At 40.2% G+C, this 14,538-nt stretch overlaps 1 protein-coding gene across 1 annotated transcript in view; it reads right to left on the reverse strand.

Moving 5' to 3' along the window:
* CSMD3 (CUB and Sushi multiple domains 3) overlaps positions 1–14,538 on the reverse strand; it is a 629,782-nt gene that overhangs the window by 15,187 nt on the left and 600,057 nt on the right. Inside the window, exons 58-59 of the mRNA XM_035317227.1 lie at positions 2,402–2,513; positions 1,037–1,216 (exon numbers count right to left, since the gene is read on the reverse strand). Of these exons, the coding sequence (XP_035173118.1) occupies positions 1,037–1,216; positions 2,402–2,513 (292 nt within the window). The remainder of the gene's footprint in view (positions 1–1,036; positions 1,217–2,401; positions 2,514–14,538) is intronic.

Consider the following 14,538-nt stretch of genomic DNA (forward strand, 5'->3'; position numbering starts at 1 on the left):
GTTTTTCATGCCATGCCACCACAAAAAAAACTAAATAAATCTAAAACCTAAAAAAAGTGAATGGTGGAAAAGCAAAGACAAAGTAAATAAATTAGTTTTGTTTGTGAGTAGTATATTCTTGCTCACATATGAATATAAAATAATTATAAACCCAATGGATTAATCCCATGCAGTAATTTAGACACCTGCTTGGACTTAGTAGGCATCCTTCTCTAAGATTGCAACTGTCATAGATGTCTTGCAGCTGACATAGTCTCTTTAAATAAACTTATCCTTGTCTAGACTTAATAGGTATGTGCAAAAACACAGAATCACACAGAATAGTCTAGGTTGGAAGAGACCTCCAAGATCACCAAGTCCAACCTATTACCTAACACTAACAAGTCCTCCACTAAACCATATCACTAAGCTCTACATCTAAACGTCTTTTAAAGACCTCCACGGATGGTGACTCAACCACTTCCTTGGGCAGCCTATTCTAGTGACTAACAACCCGTTCACTAAAGAAGTTCTTCCTAATATCCAACCTAAACCTCCCCTGGTGCAACTTTAACCCATTCCCCCTCGTCCTGTCACCAGGCACGTGGGAGAATAGACCAACCGCCACCTCACTACAGCCTCCTTTCAGGTACCTGTAGAGTGCAATAAGGTCACCCCTGAGCCTCCTCTTCTCCAGACTGAACATCCCAGCTCCCTCAGCCGCTCCTCGTAAGACTTGTTCTCCAACATTGAGGTCCTTACTCCACTGAGCTTATCAGAATGTAGACCACACCTGACTCAGTCAGAACTTTAAAAGCAGGTGTCAACCTGGTCCCCAGAATTATATCTGGAATTGACACCTCTGTGTATGCAAATGAAACACAAGTACATGAAAGCATTTGTCCCATTAAACACAACTGACAGAGGATTAGAGTTATCCTCTTACATGTTCACCCTCGTAGTTCTTACCATTCTGCCTCATCTTAGTAGACTGCAAGTAAAGAAAACTGTTGAAATGTGAGAGATGAGAGATGCAGTGGGAAACAGAAGAGCTTACCTTCACAAACTGGAACTTTGCCAGTCCATGTACCATCAGACCTACAGGCTCTATGCTCTGATCCTCCCGCCAGGAAGAAGCCTGGCTGACAAGTGTAAATCAATGTATAGCCAAGTGAGGGAAGATCCATTCCTGCAACATTTGCATGAGATGGTGTTTCTGGTTGTTTACAGCTGTGAGCTACAAAGAAAAGATAAAATATCTTTCAGTCAAAATGAAATCTAAAATTGCTCATCTGCATACATGAACACAAACAACACACATTTTATCATAGTAAAAAGCAATCCTGATTTGTGACTTATATGACTTGTGACATAGAATAATAGTAAATAAATGGGTCACTTCAGAAAATAGTATGAAAGGTTAAAGGGGAATGGTAAGTGAGGCAAGTTTTAACTATCATACACAAAAATTAATTACCAAACCTAATCTCATGAAAAGTGTTTTACATCTTTAACAACCACCAGAGTCTGAGAGCCTTGTGTTATCTCAAAAACAGCATAATTCCAGAGTATGAGAAGACCTTGGCTTTCAACACACTGAGCAACTGATTTGGTGTTGTTTAGGGGGAATATTAACACTAAATGAAACACCAATACTGTTTTCTTCCGTGTATATGCTCACCATGCACTGCATTTTGAAGTTTTCCTGTGAGGTCAGACCTTATAAGGTGAGACTGTTTCCAGAAAAATACAGCTGACTTGTTGAAGAACAAGAAAGATTGCCTATGAAGTGTAAAAGATTTAAGAAATGAAATGTTGCCTGCCATATGCAAGTAAGAAGATTCTCTCCATTTCAGATTTAACAAATTCCAATTTAAAAAAAACTTTTTTTTTTTTTTTTTTTTTTCCTTCTTAAAATATCCTGAGTACCTCATTGGGAAACAGTGCAAACTCTTTGCTAGACCTGATTGTAAATTTCTAGTCCAGTACAAGGTAGGATTGTCCATGTCTTTCCTGTGTGGCCTGTTCTCGTCACCTCTTCCTGACTCTGGACACTCTTCATTGGAAGGGTTGCACTCTCTTAGAAACTTTTTATTTTCACTATTTCTCTGGTCAATGTGCTGTCTGTGCTTCAAAAGGGATCAGATTTAATATGACTCAATACACTGATATTATTTTTCTTTTTTACAAATCTACAGGTTATTATAGAAAAATTGTTTTGCTCACAAAATTTCTTTTTTTCATTTCTAGCTGCTGTAAACTAGTAATGCAACTTTATATTAAATTTAGTTTAAAATAGTTATATTTAAAAATATGGTAACTTTATAGAAATATTACCATAACTAAGTAGCCAAGAGAGAAAGAAATTAACAAATAATTTTAGGATTAGCACAAAGATGTAGTCCACTTATCAAATACTTACGTATACATTCTGGCTGAACTCCACTCCATGTAAGATCAGGAAGGCAAGTTCGTGTTGTTGATCCATGGAGAAGATGTCCTTTCTTGCACTGAAATTGAACAATATTTCCCACCTGTTGAAAAGTAGAAAGCACAATTATATTGTTATGAAGAAATAACTTTTTTTTTTTTTTTTTTTTTTTTCCCCACTTCTGACAGCAAACTCCCTCACGTAATACAGGCTTGATAAATAGTGGTACCCTTTCTGTAAAAAGTAAATTCAATCCACATAGGATACTGATACGAGATAAAATAATTGCTTCATTCTCATCAAAATTACTCTCTCCACAAAGTGAAATCCTCTGTGGATAAGAATCAAATACTTATGTCCTGTGATCTCTATGGCATGTGATGACTTTCCAGGTCTGGACTTCCTCTGCCAGGTTAAGAAAAAAAAAATTAATAATGAGCAAACTAGGAAATCTGGCAGCAAACCAGGACAGTCACAGAGCTGTAATGGGCAATACTGGACCTTTGCCACCTCTGTGGAATGCTGTATGAATTCACAAGTTATAATGAGAAGTCTATTAGAACATACAAGGGCTTGTCAACAATGCTATCTCATGCTTAGAGTAACCTCATGTAAGGTTCCTACAATATTTTAATTTTCCTTTTTGATCACAAGAGATAAAAAAATAATCTTTATACACACAGATAATAGAAACCAGAATGTAAATACAATATGGTTTATAATAGTAATGCATCTGATATTAGTTTTTAATTATTATTCTTAATATAGGTTTGTGTTTTATAAAATATAAAATATATATATTTTTAGTCAGTAATGGTTTGGGCATAAATATAACCTGGATTAACTTGTTCAACATGTCCAGTCATTATGATATTAAAGAAACTTACAACAGTTTTGATCAAATTCATGGAAATTAGATTTTAAGGATATCATTTGGGGAGTGGATAAGGATATCACATGCTGTGAATGGAGGAGTCAAATATTAAGGTGCGTAGATCATATGTACTCTGTAGTCATCTGTATTACTATATTTATCCACTTATGTTCAAACAAGAAGTTGAAAAGTTTGAATTGTATGTGATTATTTATTTATATAAAATTTTGTTTAAATATAAAATGTTTAATTCAATTTGATGCCCGAAGGTATAATATAGATGCTTTCACAATAGCTTAATCCTGGGAAACAGCATTTCACTACTACACGTAGTCATTTGAAACTTTATAGTACTATCTCCTTCCAGCTCAAGCTTCTCTCATCAGAATGAAATTTAATAAAAAGCCATGAAATACAGATAGCAACTAATCAACACAGTGTATAATTTAAAATTCATCTCTTTATTTATTTATTTACAGTGCTCACTGGACTATGTAATTACTTTTAAAAGATTTTGAAGAAAATATACTAAATCACTTTAATGATTATCACGTAGTGAGAAAACACTATCAGTTTAAGTTGCACCAAACAGAAACAGAAATACTTTTTTAACTTATTTATTTTTACTTGTTTATTTGTCTGTGATAAAGACCTCAGTTAAAACAACCACCATCAATGTATTACTTTACAAGAAGTACTAGTCTTATAAAAGATTTATTCAGTTTAGTCATCTAACAAAGCAATCTGCATTTGCAACTATACAGTGAACACCTACCCTATTTAATCTTTACCTCTCAAGGAAGACAATATTTTGACACTGTTTTTTAAATCAGGACCCTTCTCCCCCTCCTCCCTACAGTTGCTTTCCCCTCCCCCAAAACAACAGCAATTCTAGTGCAACAGTTAAATGTAGTTGATTAATATGAATAGTAATTTATTTTTCTTTCCAATTTATTCTTTCCAAAATGACTGTGATCTTCCTGAATAAAAAAGTATTTGAGAAAACAAAACAAAACAAACAAAAGAAATAAATGTTTTTTGAAATGGAGAAGCTACACACCATGGAAGCCAATGAGAAAAAAGATACCTGACTGCTCGTTTCCAGATACATAATTCTGAAGTGTAAGTTAGAGATTCAAGCTCTGGTAGTCAATAGCAACTACAGGAATAGCTGCTCTATGGGGCTTAACTTCTTAGTCAAACTACGTAATTTATTTCCAATTAACATTTTATGTGCTATATGTTCATAAAAAATAAAAATAATCTTCTTTTTAGAGTTCAACAGTTCTTAGGATTATCTTTCACAGATTAGCTCAACATCATTTAAATATTGGCAATATTAAACCAATCAGATAACATCAATCCTGAAACCTTCAGCTACTTTTGGAGTCAATCATTTAGCACTTTTTAAGTAGGATATTATGTAAAATATATTTTTTCCTTGTATAAAATCTCTTCAGAGAAATAAGAACTCAATAGATTAAAAACTGTATTGAGTATACTCAGTGAAATTCAGCATATTACAATTCTACTGATCAAGAATTGCATGAAAAAGTTGATACGTTTTGAGTTGAAAGGTCTGGAAAATTATGTCCATAGTCTTCAGAACCACTGGACACAGAGCAATAGTGAAAAAGGGGGCTGTTGTATTTTTCAAATTTTCTGTAACTTCTGTCTCTTCTTTAGCAGTCATATTCATGACTTTGGATTACTTCTTTATGAACTGACTCCTTGGCTGGACAGGTACACTGAAGATAAACCATTCCACCTGAAGAGTACCAAGAGATGCACAAAAATATTTCCACAAAAAAGGTGAGTATACAACTCATCTTCACTGAAGCTCTAATATATAGCTTCACTTGATCAGTTTGTTAGCCCAGTACTAGAAATGCACCAGTGAGATAAGGAAATGACTGTTCAGCTGTCAACCCTGCTTAACTATCTTATTTTCCTTTTATGACAAGGTTACCCATGTTGTTAACCAAAGAAAGCCAGATGATGTAATCATCCTGGGGCGCATCAGACACAGCACTGATAGACAGTCAGTGGAAGCAATTGATGAGATGATGGTGGTTGATGAAAAGCTGAATATGGTTAATGAGAAGCTCAACATGAACTGGCAATGTCCACTTGCAACCCAGGAAGCAAACCATACTCAGGGCTGCATCAAAAGAAGTTGAGGCCAGCAGATCGAGGGGGGTGATTCTCCCCCTCTACTCTGCTCTCATAAGACCCCCACATGGAGTATTGCATTCAGCTCTGGGGCACCCAGTCTAAGAAGAACATGGACCTTTTAGAGTGAGTCTAAGAGGGAGTCTCACAGAAGAGCCACAAGAATCATCAGAGGGCTGGAACACCTCTCCTATGAAGATAGGGTGATAGAGTTGGCATTGTTCAGCCTGGAGAAAACTCTGAGGAGACCTCATTGCAGCCTTCCAGTACCTAAAGGGGGACTACAGGAAAACTGAGGAGGGACTGTTTGTTACAGAGTGTAGCGATAGGATAAGGAGTAATGGTTTTAAACTAAAAGAGGGTAGATTTAGATTAGATAGTGGGAAGAAATTCTTTACTCAGAGGGAGGTGAGGCACTGGCACATGTTGCCCAGAGAAGTTGTGGATGCCCCATCCCTGGCAGTGTTAAAGGCCAGGTGTGCTGGGCTTTGAGCAACCTGGTCTGCTGGAAGGTGTCCTTGCCCACGGCAGGGTGGTTAGAACTAGATGATCTTTAAGGTCTCTTCTAACCCAAACCAGTTTATGATTCTATTATTCTATGATTATCCTGCTCTACTCTGTGCTGGTGTGGCCTCACCTTGACTACTATATGCAGTTTTGGATGCTACAGTGTAAGGAAGATCAAAAACTATTAGAGAGCATCCAAAGGGGGGCAACAAATGTAGTGAAAGGTCTAGAGGGCAGGACGTATGGAGTGGCTCAGATCACTTGGTTTGTTCAACTTAGAGAAGAGGAGACTGAGGGGTGACCTCAGCCTGATCTACAGCTTCCTCATAAGAAGCTGTGGAGGAGGAGGTGCTGATTTTTCTTTCTGGTGACCAGTGATAGGAAATGAGGTAACATCATTAAACTGTATTAAGGGAGGTTCAGACTGGGTAATAGGAAATGTTTTTTCATCAAGAGGGCGGTCAGGCACTGTAACAGGTTACCCAGGGAAGGGGTCATGGCTCCAAGAGTGCCAGAGTTCGAGAAGCATTTAGACAATGCTCTCAGATATGTTTTAATTTGCAGTATACAGGGCTTGGACTCATTGATCCTTGTGGGGACCATCCAATTCAGGATATTCTATGATTCTGTGATTCTATGGCTCTAGCTGCCAACCAGAGCCTGGGAAAGACTGAGTCTCTAGCATTCTTAATTTTCTAAAAATGATAATAATTTTTAAAATGGTCTTGCAATCAGCTGTTGCAATAGCACCTTTTCTATCCAAGAGTAACTACTAATGAAGCCATTCTTCGCATTTCCTCTTTTGCTTTAAATAAACAAGTAAACAAAACAAAACAACAAACCACCCATTGGACTAGATGTCAGTTTATATTCTACTTTATATTCTACTATAGGACCTTTTTATGTAGGTCTACAAAGTAGCACCAAAGATACAACAGTTGACCTTACGATGAAGACATTAGAATTGCTACCATGATATTCAGTAGCAGGTTAATGAATAAATTAATTAATGAGTCTCCGTGCTAGAAGAGAAAAAGAAAATGAAAATAATAATAATAATAAAAAAGAGAAAGAGAATTACAAGTAATTGCTTTCTAATGTAGAACTACCTTTTGGGAAGTTGCAATAGTGTCATGGCAGAGGCACCAGGTGGCGGTACAATACAGTGTTCCATGGACTTAAAAAAAATTCTGTGTTGAGATGTTCTGTATCTTTCAATTCATTATACATATTGTATAGAAGTATTGGTGGGAAGAGCTGGAGAAACAGCCTAAATATCTTTACTCTCTGTTTTTAGGGAGGAACGATTCTATGTGTAAAAGCGTTTGCACTTGATACTGGGGAAGGAGGGGGTGGAGAGCAAAAATGAAAAATATTTTTTTGCATGCTGTTGGATTGTCTCTGTTCCATAGCTCCTTTTTCCATAGTATCAGTTATAGTTTTGATATCCAACTATTCAATATCACTAACTTTTCCTTTGCTGAGAACCGAAGACCATGTATTTGCTATACCCTAACAGAGAAGACATAGTAATTAGGAGAGAAAATGCATAAACACAATCTGCAACCACCACTTATTAAAAATAGGATAGTACTTTAGATATATATTTTAACCAGAAGTATTATATTAACATATAATAATATATAATTATTTTCTTTTTTCTTTTACTCCATATAAGAATACAAGGTATTTCTAGCTATCATTAGTTACCCCAGAATCAGATTTTCTTGGTCTTTAATTTATCAAAGAACATGAAGATACTCTAACAAGCTTCTCCATCCCCTGCAATTCATGTCAAAGTCCTAAGGCAATGTCTGTCCTTTCTCTTCAGTAGCTTTTAGCATCATACTTAAATGAATGGAAACATAACTTTTTAAATCTTTGGTATCCCAGTACTACAGTATTGCTAGCAATAGGCTATTTAGTTTTCAAGACCTCTGGGAAGCTTAACAGGCTTCCTTTCTCTGAACTTGTCTGATATCCTTGGAACATTTTTCTGGTTATTTTTTAGCTTGGATTAACTGAAACATTTTTTCCTCTAATCACTGTCTGTGACTAATTTGTATCCCTTTCTTTCTCTTTGCAAGTGCAAACCACAACTTTATATCCATAGTAGTAACAGGTAGCTATGGTGCAAAATGAGATATTTACCACTAATGTGTGGCAGCATAGAGAAATATAAGCCTGGCACTGATATGATAGCCATGAGAAACAGGAACACAGGTTGCTGTGAAGAAGACTGCAGGTGTGGATGTGATAAGTATTGGGAACAGACTTGGTACTGGGGACCTCATGGCATCACATGGCACTTGCAGGGCAACCAGGCAATCAGGCCCAGTCAGCATGGGCTTTTGAAAGGCAGGTCCTGCTTGACAAACCTGATCTCCTTCTATGGCAAAGTGGCATGCTTAGTGGATGAGGGAAAGGCTGTGGATGTGGTCTACCTTGTCTTTAGTAAGGCTTTTGACACTGTTTTCCACAACATTCTCCTGAAGAAACTGGTTGCTCTTAGCTTGGACTGGCATACACTTCATTGGGTTAAAAATTGTCTGGGTAGCCAGGCCCAAAGAGTCGTCATGATTGGAGTTAAATCTAGTTGGACACCGGTCACTAGTGGTGTCCCCCTCAGGGCTCAGTATTAGGGTCAGTTCTCTTCAATATCTTTGTCAATGATCTGGATGAGGGGATCGAGTGCACCCTCAGTAAGTTTGCAGAAGACACCAAGTTAGGTGCATGTGCTAATCTGCTCGAGGGTAGGAATGCATTACAGGAGGATCTGGATAGGTCGGACCAATGGGCTGAGGCCAACTGTATGAAGTTCAACAAGGCCAAGTGCCGGGTCCTGCACCTGGGGTGCAACAACCCCAAGCAGAGCTACAGACTGGGAGATGTGTGGTTAGAAAGCTGCCTGGCAGAGAAGGACCTGGGAGTATTTGTTGACAGTCAGCTGAATATGAGCCAGCAGTGTGCTCAGGTGGCCAAGAAGACCAACAGCATCCTCACTTGCATAAGAAACAGTGTGGCCAGCAAGACTAGGGAAGTGATTGTCCCCCTGTACTCAGCTCTGGTGAGGCTGCACCTCGAGTACTGTGTTCAGTTTTGGACCCCTCATTACAAGAAGGACATCGAGGTGCTCAGGCATGTCCAGAGAAGGGCAACAAAGTTGGTGAGGAAGAACAAGTCTTACAAGGAGCGGCTGAGGGAGCTGGGGTTTTTTAGCCCAGAGAATAGGAGACTCAGGGTCTGAATCTCTTATACCTGGAAGTATTTAAAAGACATTTAGACATAGAGCTTAGTGACATGGTTTAGTGAAGGACTTGTTAGCGTTAGGTCATAGGTTGGACTAGGTGATTTTGGAGGTCTCTCCTAAACTAAATGATTCTTTGATTCTGTGATATGAACAACCATCCATGATCATTTAAAGAAATTCAGTCCTGGACAGAATCAGGTTTCAGAAGTAACAAAGAATTATCTATGATAGACAAAACGGAGCATGTAGAGTAGATTTCAATATGTGTGAGTCTGTGTAAAAGCATGTTAGAAACATAAGTAACCTCGAGTGAATCAAGAATACAAAAAAGAGCAAAAATAAAAGTTAAAATCAGATTCCTCTCACACAAGCATTTCCCGGTGAAACTGAAACTAACAGCAATAATCAACACCAGGCTGAAGCCAAAGATCTGATGATGCAGAGAAGTGTAAAGAACCAGGAAAATGGCTAGAAGCTAGTATATGTGTCTACTATAGTTTAAGTAAATTATAACTAAAGACATTTTTTAAAGAAGCATTTACCATTTAGTCCCTTCACCATCCCCACCCCCTTTCTTTTTCTGCAGTAATTAGATATAGACTAATGATTTTTTGGATTTGACTGCTAAGAGTTCAGTTATACCACAAATTCCTGACTTTATTTTTTAAGATGTGTGTTCCCTTCTGGCCCATAGCAAAACCGTTACAGACAGAGATATAGTTTGCAGAAGACTGGATAGCTTGAGTAACTAACATTTGGGCATAAGAGACCATATCAGATTATTATTATTATTATTTTTTTACTATAGTTTGATAATGTAATATACATGATTCTAAGTTGTAGTTAATCACTCATTCTGTTTACCTAACATAATACAAATACACACACAAAAAAAGAGCTTTGTGTAATTGTTCGTAGTTGTGTATACATTTGCATAATAAAAACCACAACACAAGTGTCATCCTTTTTAGAAATTACATGGTGTCTGATAAGGCTTAAATTAAAATGATGCAGTGATGATGCCAACTATGCTTATGCCCACAGCTATTGTGAGCTGTTACAGAACTTCTTTTGGAATGTAACCTGACAGTTCAATCATCACTAAAGTTTGGAACTCCTTTCTGTCAAGTTTTGAATTACATCATATACGTCTAAATTTTAAATTCAAGCAATATCATAGGAAAACAAATAATCAAGACAGACACAGGAGAAACATCAAAAATTACTTAATACTTAGTATTAATATTGTGAAAAGCAAGTGACAGTCAGTAATTACAGCACACAAAAAAAGACTTCACATATGAAGACTTGAATTCTACTGTAAGCTTAGAGCCGCCCCCCTCCTTTAAAAAAAAAAAAAAAAAAGGAAAGACATAAATTTAAAACTTAACAATTAAGTCAATTCAGTGACCTTACTACTATTAGTTTAAATGTGAAGCATTTGAGAGTTCCAAATTTGTGGTTTAATAAGAGCAAGTGTAGAGTCCTGCACCTGGGAAGGAACAACTAGAAGTTTCAGTACAGGCTGGGGGACGACCTGCTGGAGAGGAGCTCTGAGGAGAAGGACCTGGGGGTCTGGTGGACAACAGGTTGACCATGAGCCAGCAGTGTGCCCTGGTGGCCAAGAGGGCTAATGGGATCCTGGCGTGCATTAAGAGGAGCGTGGCCAGAAGGTCAAGGGAGGTGACCCTCCCCCTCTACTCTGCCCTGGTCAGGCCTCACCTGGAGTACTGTGTCCAGTTCTGGGCTCCCCAGTACAAAAAAGACAGGGATCTCCTGGAAAGAGTGCAGTGAAGGGCCACAAAGATGTTACGAGGTGTGGAGCATCTTCCCTATGAAAAAAGGCTGAGAGACCTGGGTCTGTTCAGCCTGGAGAAGACTGAGAGGGGATCTCATCAATGTGTATAAATACCTGAGGTGTGGGAGACAGAAGGATGTAGCCAACCTCTTCTCAGTGGCTTGTGGGATAGGACAGGGGCAACGGCCACAAAATGGAACACAGGAAGTTCCGCACTGCCATGCGAAAGAACTTCTTCACGGTGAGGGTGATGGAGCACTGGAACAGGCTGCCTAGAGAGGTTGTGGAGTCTCCTTCTCTGGAGATAGTCAAGGCCCATCTAGATGCCGACCTGGGCAGCCTGCTCTAGGGAACCTGCTTTGACAGAGGGGTTGGACCCGATGATCTTTCGAGGTCCCTTCCAACCCCTACAATTCTGTGATTCTGTGAAATTTGAGAGCTCCAACTCCCTTTCTCTTACAAACATACATGACAAAAGTACAAAACCCCAAAATGAGGAAAACAACAACAACAACAACAACAACAACTTCGGGTTAGAGTCAGAAAACCATACTGTATTTTTTTCAACAGTAATAACTCTTTGATATGCATGTAGTGGGTTTACGTGGCAAGGTTTTGGTAGCAGGGGGTGTACAGGGTGGCTTCTGTGAGAAGGATCCAGAAGCTACCCCATGTTAGATAAGGGCCCCACCACGGGCCAGAGCTGAGCCAGTAAGTGATGCTGCTTGCGCCTCTGTGAGAGCATATTTAAGAGAGGAAAAAGCAAACAAACACAAACAACAACAAAAAAACCTGTTGGGGAACAGCAGCTGAAAGAGACAGAGGATTGAGAAACAGCCTGGCAGATACCAAGGCCAGTGAGGAAGGAAGGCAGGAGATGCTCCAGGTGCCAGAGCAGAAGTTCCCCTGTGGCCTGTGGTGAGGACCATGGTGAAGCAGGCTGTCCCCTTGCACCCCATTCCGGTGGTTTTACTCGGGTGGGCAGCTGAGCTCCACCACAACCGCTCTCTCACTCCCCCTCCTCAAAGAGGAACAGGGAGAAAATACAATGAAAGGGGCTCAAGGGTTGAGGTAAGGACAGGGAGATCGCGCAGTAATTATCGTGATGGGCAAAACAGATTCAGCATAGGGAAATAGTAGGATTTATTGCCTATTACTAATGAGCTAGAGAAGTGAGAAACAAAGGAAAGAAACCAAAAGCACCTTCCACCCCCATCCACCCTTTTCCACCTCCTCCCCCCCGAGCGGCGCAGGGGAACGGGGGAATGGGGGTTATGGTCAGTCTATAGCGCTTCTTCTCTGCTGCTCCTTCTCAGTCACTCTCGTCCCCGGTGCTGTGGGGTCCCTCCCATGGGATGCAGTCCTTGCTGAACTGATCCTGCACGGGCTTCCCACAGGAAGCAGCTCTTCAAGAACTGTTCCAGATATGGGTCCGTACCACGGGGTCCATCCCTCGGGAGCACACTGCTCCAACCTGGGTCCCCCATGGGCAGCAGCTCCTGCCAGGTCATCTGCTCCTGTGTGGTCTCCTCTCCATGACCTACAGGTCCGGCCCGGAATCTGCTCTAGCAGGGGTTTTCCACAGGCCGCAGCCTCCATTGCTGCAGGTCCACCTGCTCCACCGTGGTATCCTCCACAGGCTGCAGCGTGGAACTCTGTTCCACCATGGTACTCCATAGGCTGCAGGGGGACAGCCTGCTTCACCATGGTCCTCACCACAGGCTGCAGGGGACTTGCGCTCCGGCACCTGGAGCACCTCTCCCCCTCCTTCTTTGCTGACCTTGGCACCTGCAAGGCTGTTCCTCACTCCCCTCGCTCTTCCAGCTGCTGTGTGGTGCAGCATTTATTTATTTATTTTTTCACTGTCTTAAATATGCTCTCACAGAGATGCAAAACAACATCACTTATTGGCTCATCTCTGGTCAGCAGTGGGGCCCTTACCAAACACAGGGCAGCTTCTAGATCCTTCTCACAGAAGCCACCCCTATGGCCCTCTGCTACCAAAACCTTGCCACGTAAACCCACTATACCCATGGAATACCATGGTGGAACAGGGATCCATGCTGTAGCCTGTGGAGACCACGGTGAAGCAGGTGGACCTGCACTGAAGGAGGCTGCGGCTCATCGAGGACCCCCACTGGAGAAGATTCTGGGCTGCACCTGTAGCCCATGGAGAGGAGACCACACAGGAGCAGGTGACCTGGCAGGAGCTGCTGCCTGTGGATGACCCATGACGGGGCAGTTTGCACCTGATGGATGGACCATGTGGTACGGACCCCTATTTGGAGCAGTTCTTGAAGAGCTGCTGCCTGTGGGAAGCCCACGCAGGATCAGTTTGGGAAGGATGGAATCCCATGGGAGGGACCCCACGCTGGAGCAGGGAAATAGAGTGACCGAGAAGGAGCGGCAGAGAAGAAGCACTATAGACTGACCATAACCACCGTTCCCCCATGCCGCTTGGGGGGAGGGGGTGGAAGAGGGTGGGTGGGGGAGAAGGTGTATTTGTTTATTTTCTTTTGTTTCTCACTTCTCTAGCTTGTTAATAACAGGCAATGAATCTTACTACCTCCCTACTCTAAATCTGTTTTGCCTGTCACAATAATTGCTGAGTGATCTCCCTGTCCTTATCTCAACCCTTGAGCCCTTTACATCATATTTTCTCCTCCTTTACATTTGAGATGGGGGAGTAAGAGAGCGGCTGAGGTGGAGCTCAACTGTTCACCCGAGTAAAACCACCACAATGCATTTGCCAACAGAAAACCATTTTGCTTAATTCTGCATAAGCTCTTTTGATCTATTGTTAAAAATTGCAGAGAACTTAAGAAATCTATCAGACAAAAGGAAAACAAAGCCATCTCAACTTCAGGATTTTAGAGTTATTTAACTTTCTATTGTGGTTGGAAGAAAAAGTCATTATATTTTTATCCCATTCATAAAGGGAGTTAGGTATAATATAATTGAATTTATATTATGATCTGTGGCTTAAATGCGTCATAATATTATAGAATATATTGTAATGTAATATTTCTTTTCAGGAACTACCGACAATAACTTGACCAAAACTGATCATTGTCGATTCTACCCAATAAAGAGGTAAACTTGGCTTCTTGTGTGAGAATAATGCTCCTCCTCTGCTCTGTATTAACTAAGCAGTCATATTTATAGTAACCAGAAATCATGTGCAGACATTTAGTTCCTATACAAAACCAAATTAATTATATAGGAGCTTAAGGATGTGTTTCTGACCAGGAAAGGAAACTATATCTCGAAACAATTTGCAAAATAATTGTCATCAAATTAAACTTTCTGATTTGCCCCATTTGTCTGCAAGGCACTAACCTTACAACTGTGGGATCAGGGTTGTAAATCCTGCCAGCAGCTATGCTTCTTTCAGAAATTATTTATCAGTTGACATTTTGCATGGTATTTTAACAGTTTGATGTGAGCTGTGAGTGATGCTTTCATACACAACCACAACTACATCTCAAATGAGAAAGACCATATTAGCTTCTTTGGTGATAGAAAGC

The sequence above is a fragment of the Oxyura jamaicensis genome, chromosome 2 (genome assembly GCF_011077185.1).
Source record: "Oxyura jamaicensis isolate SHBP4307 breed ruddy duck chromosome 2, BPBGC_Ojam_1.0, whole genome shotgun sequence".
NCBI lineage: Eukaryota > Metazoa > Chordata > Aves > Anseriformes > Anatidae > Oxyura > Oxyura jamaicensis.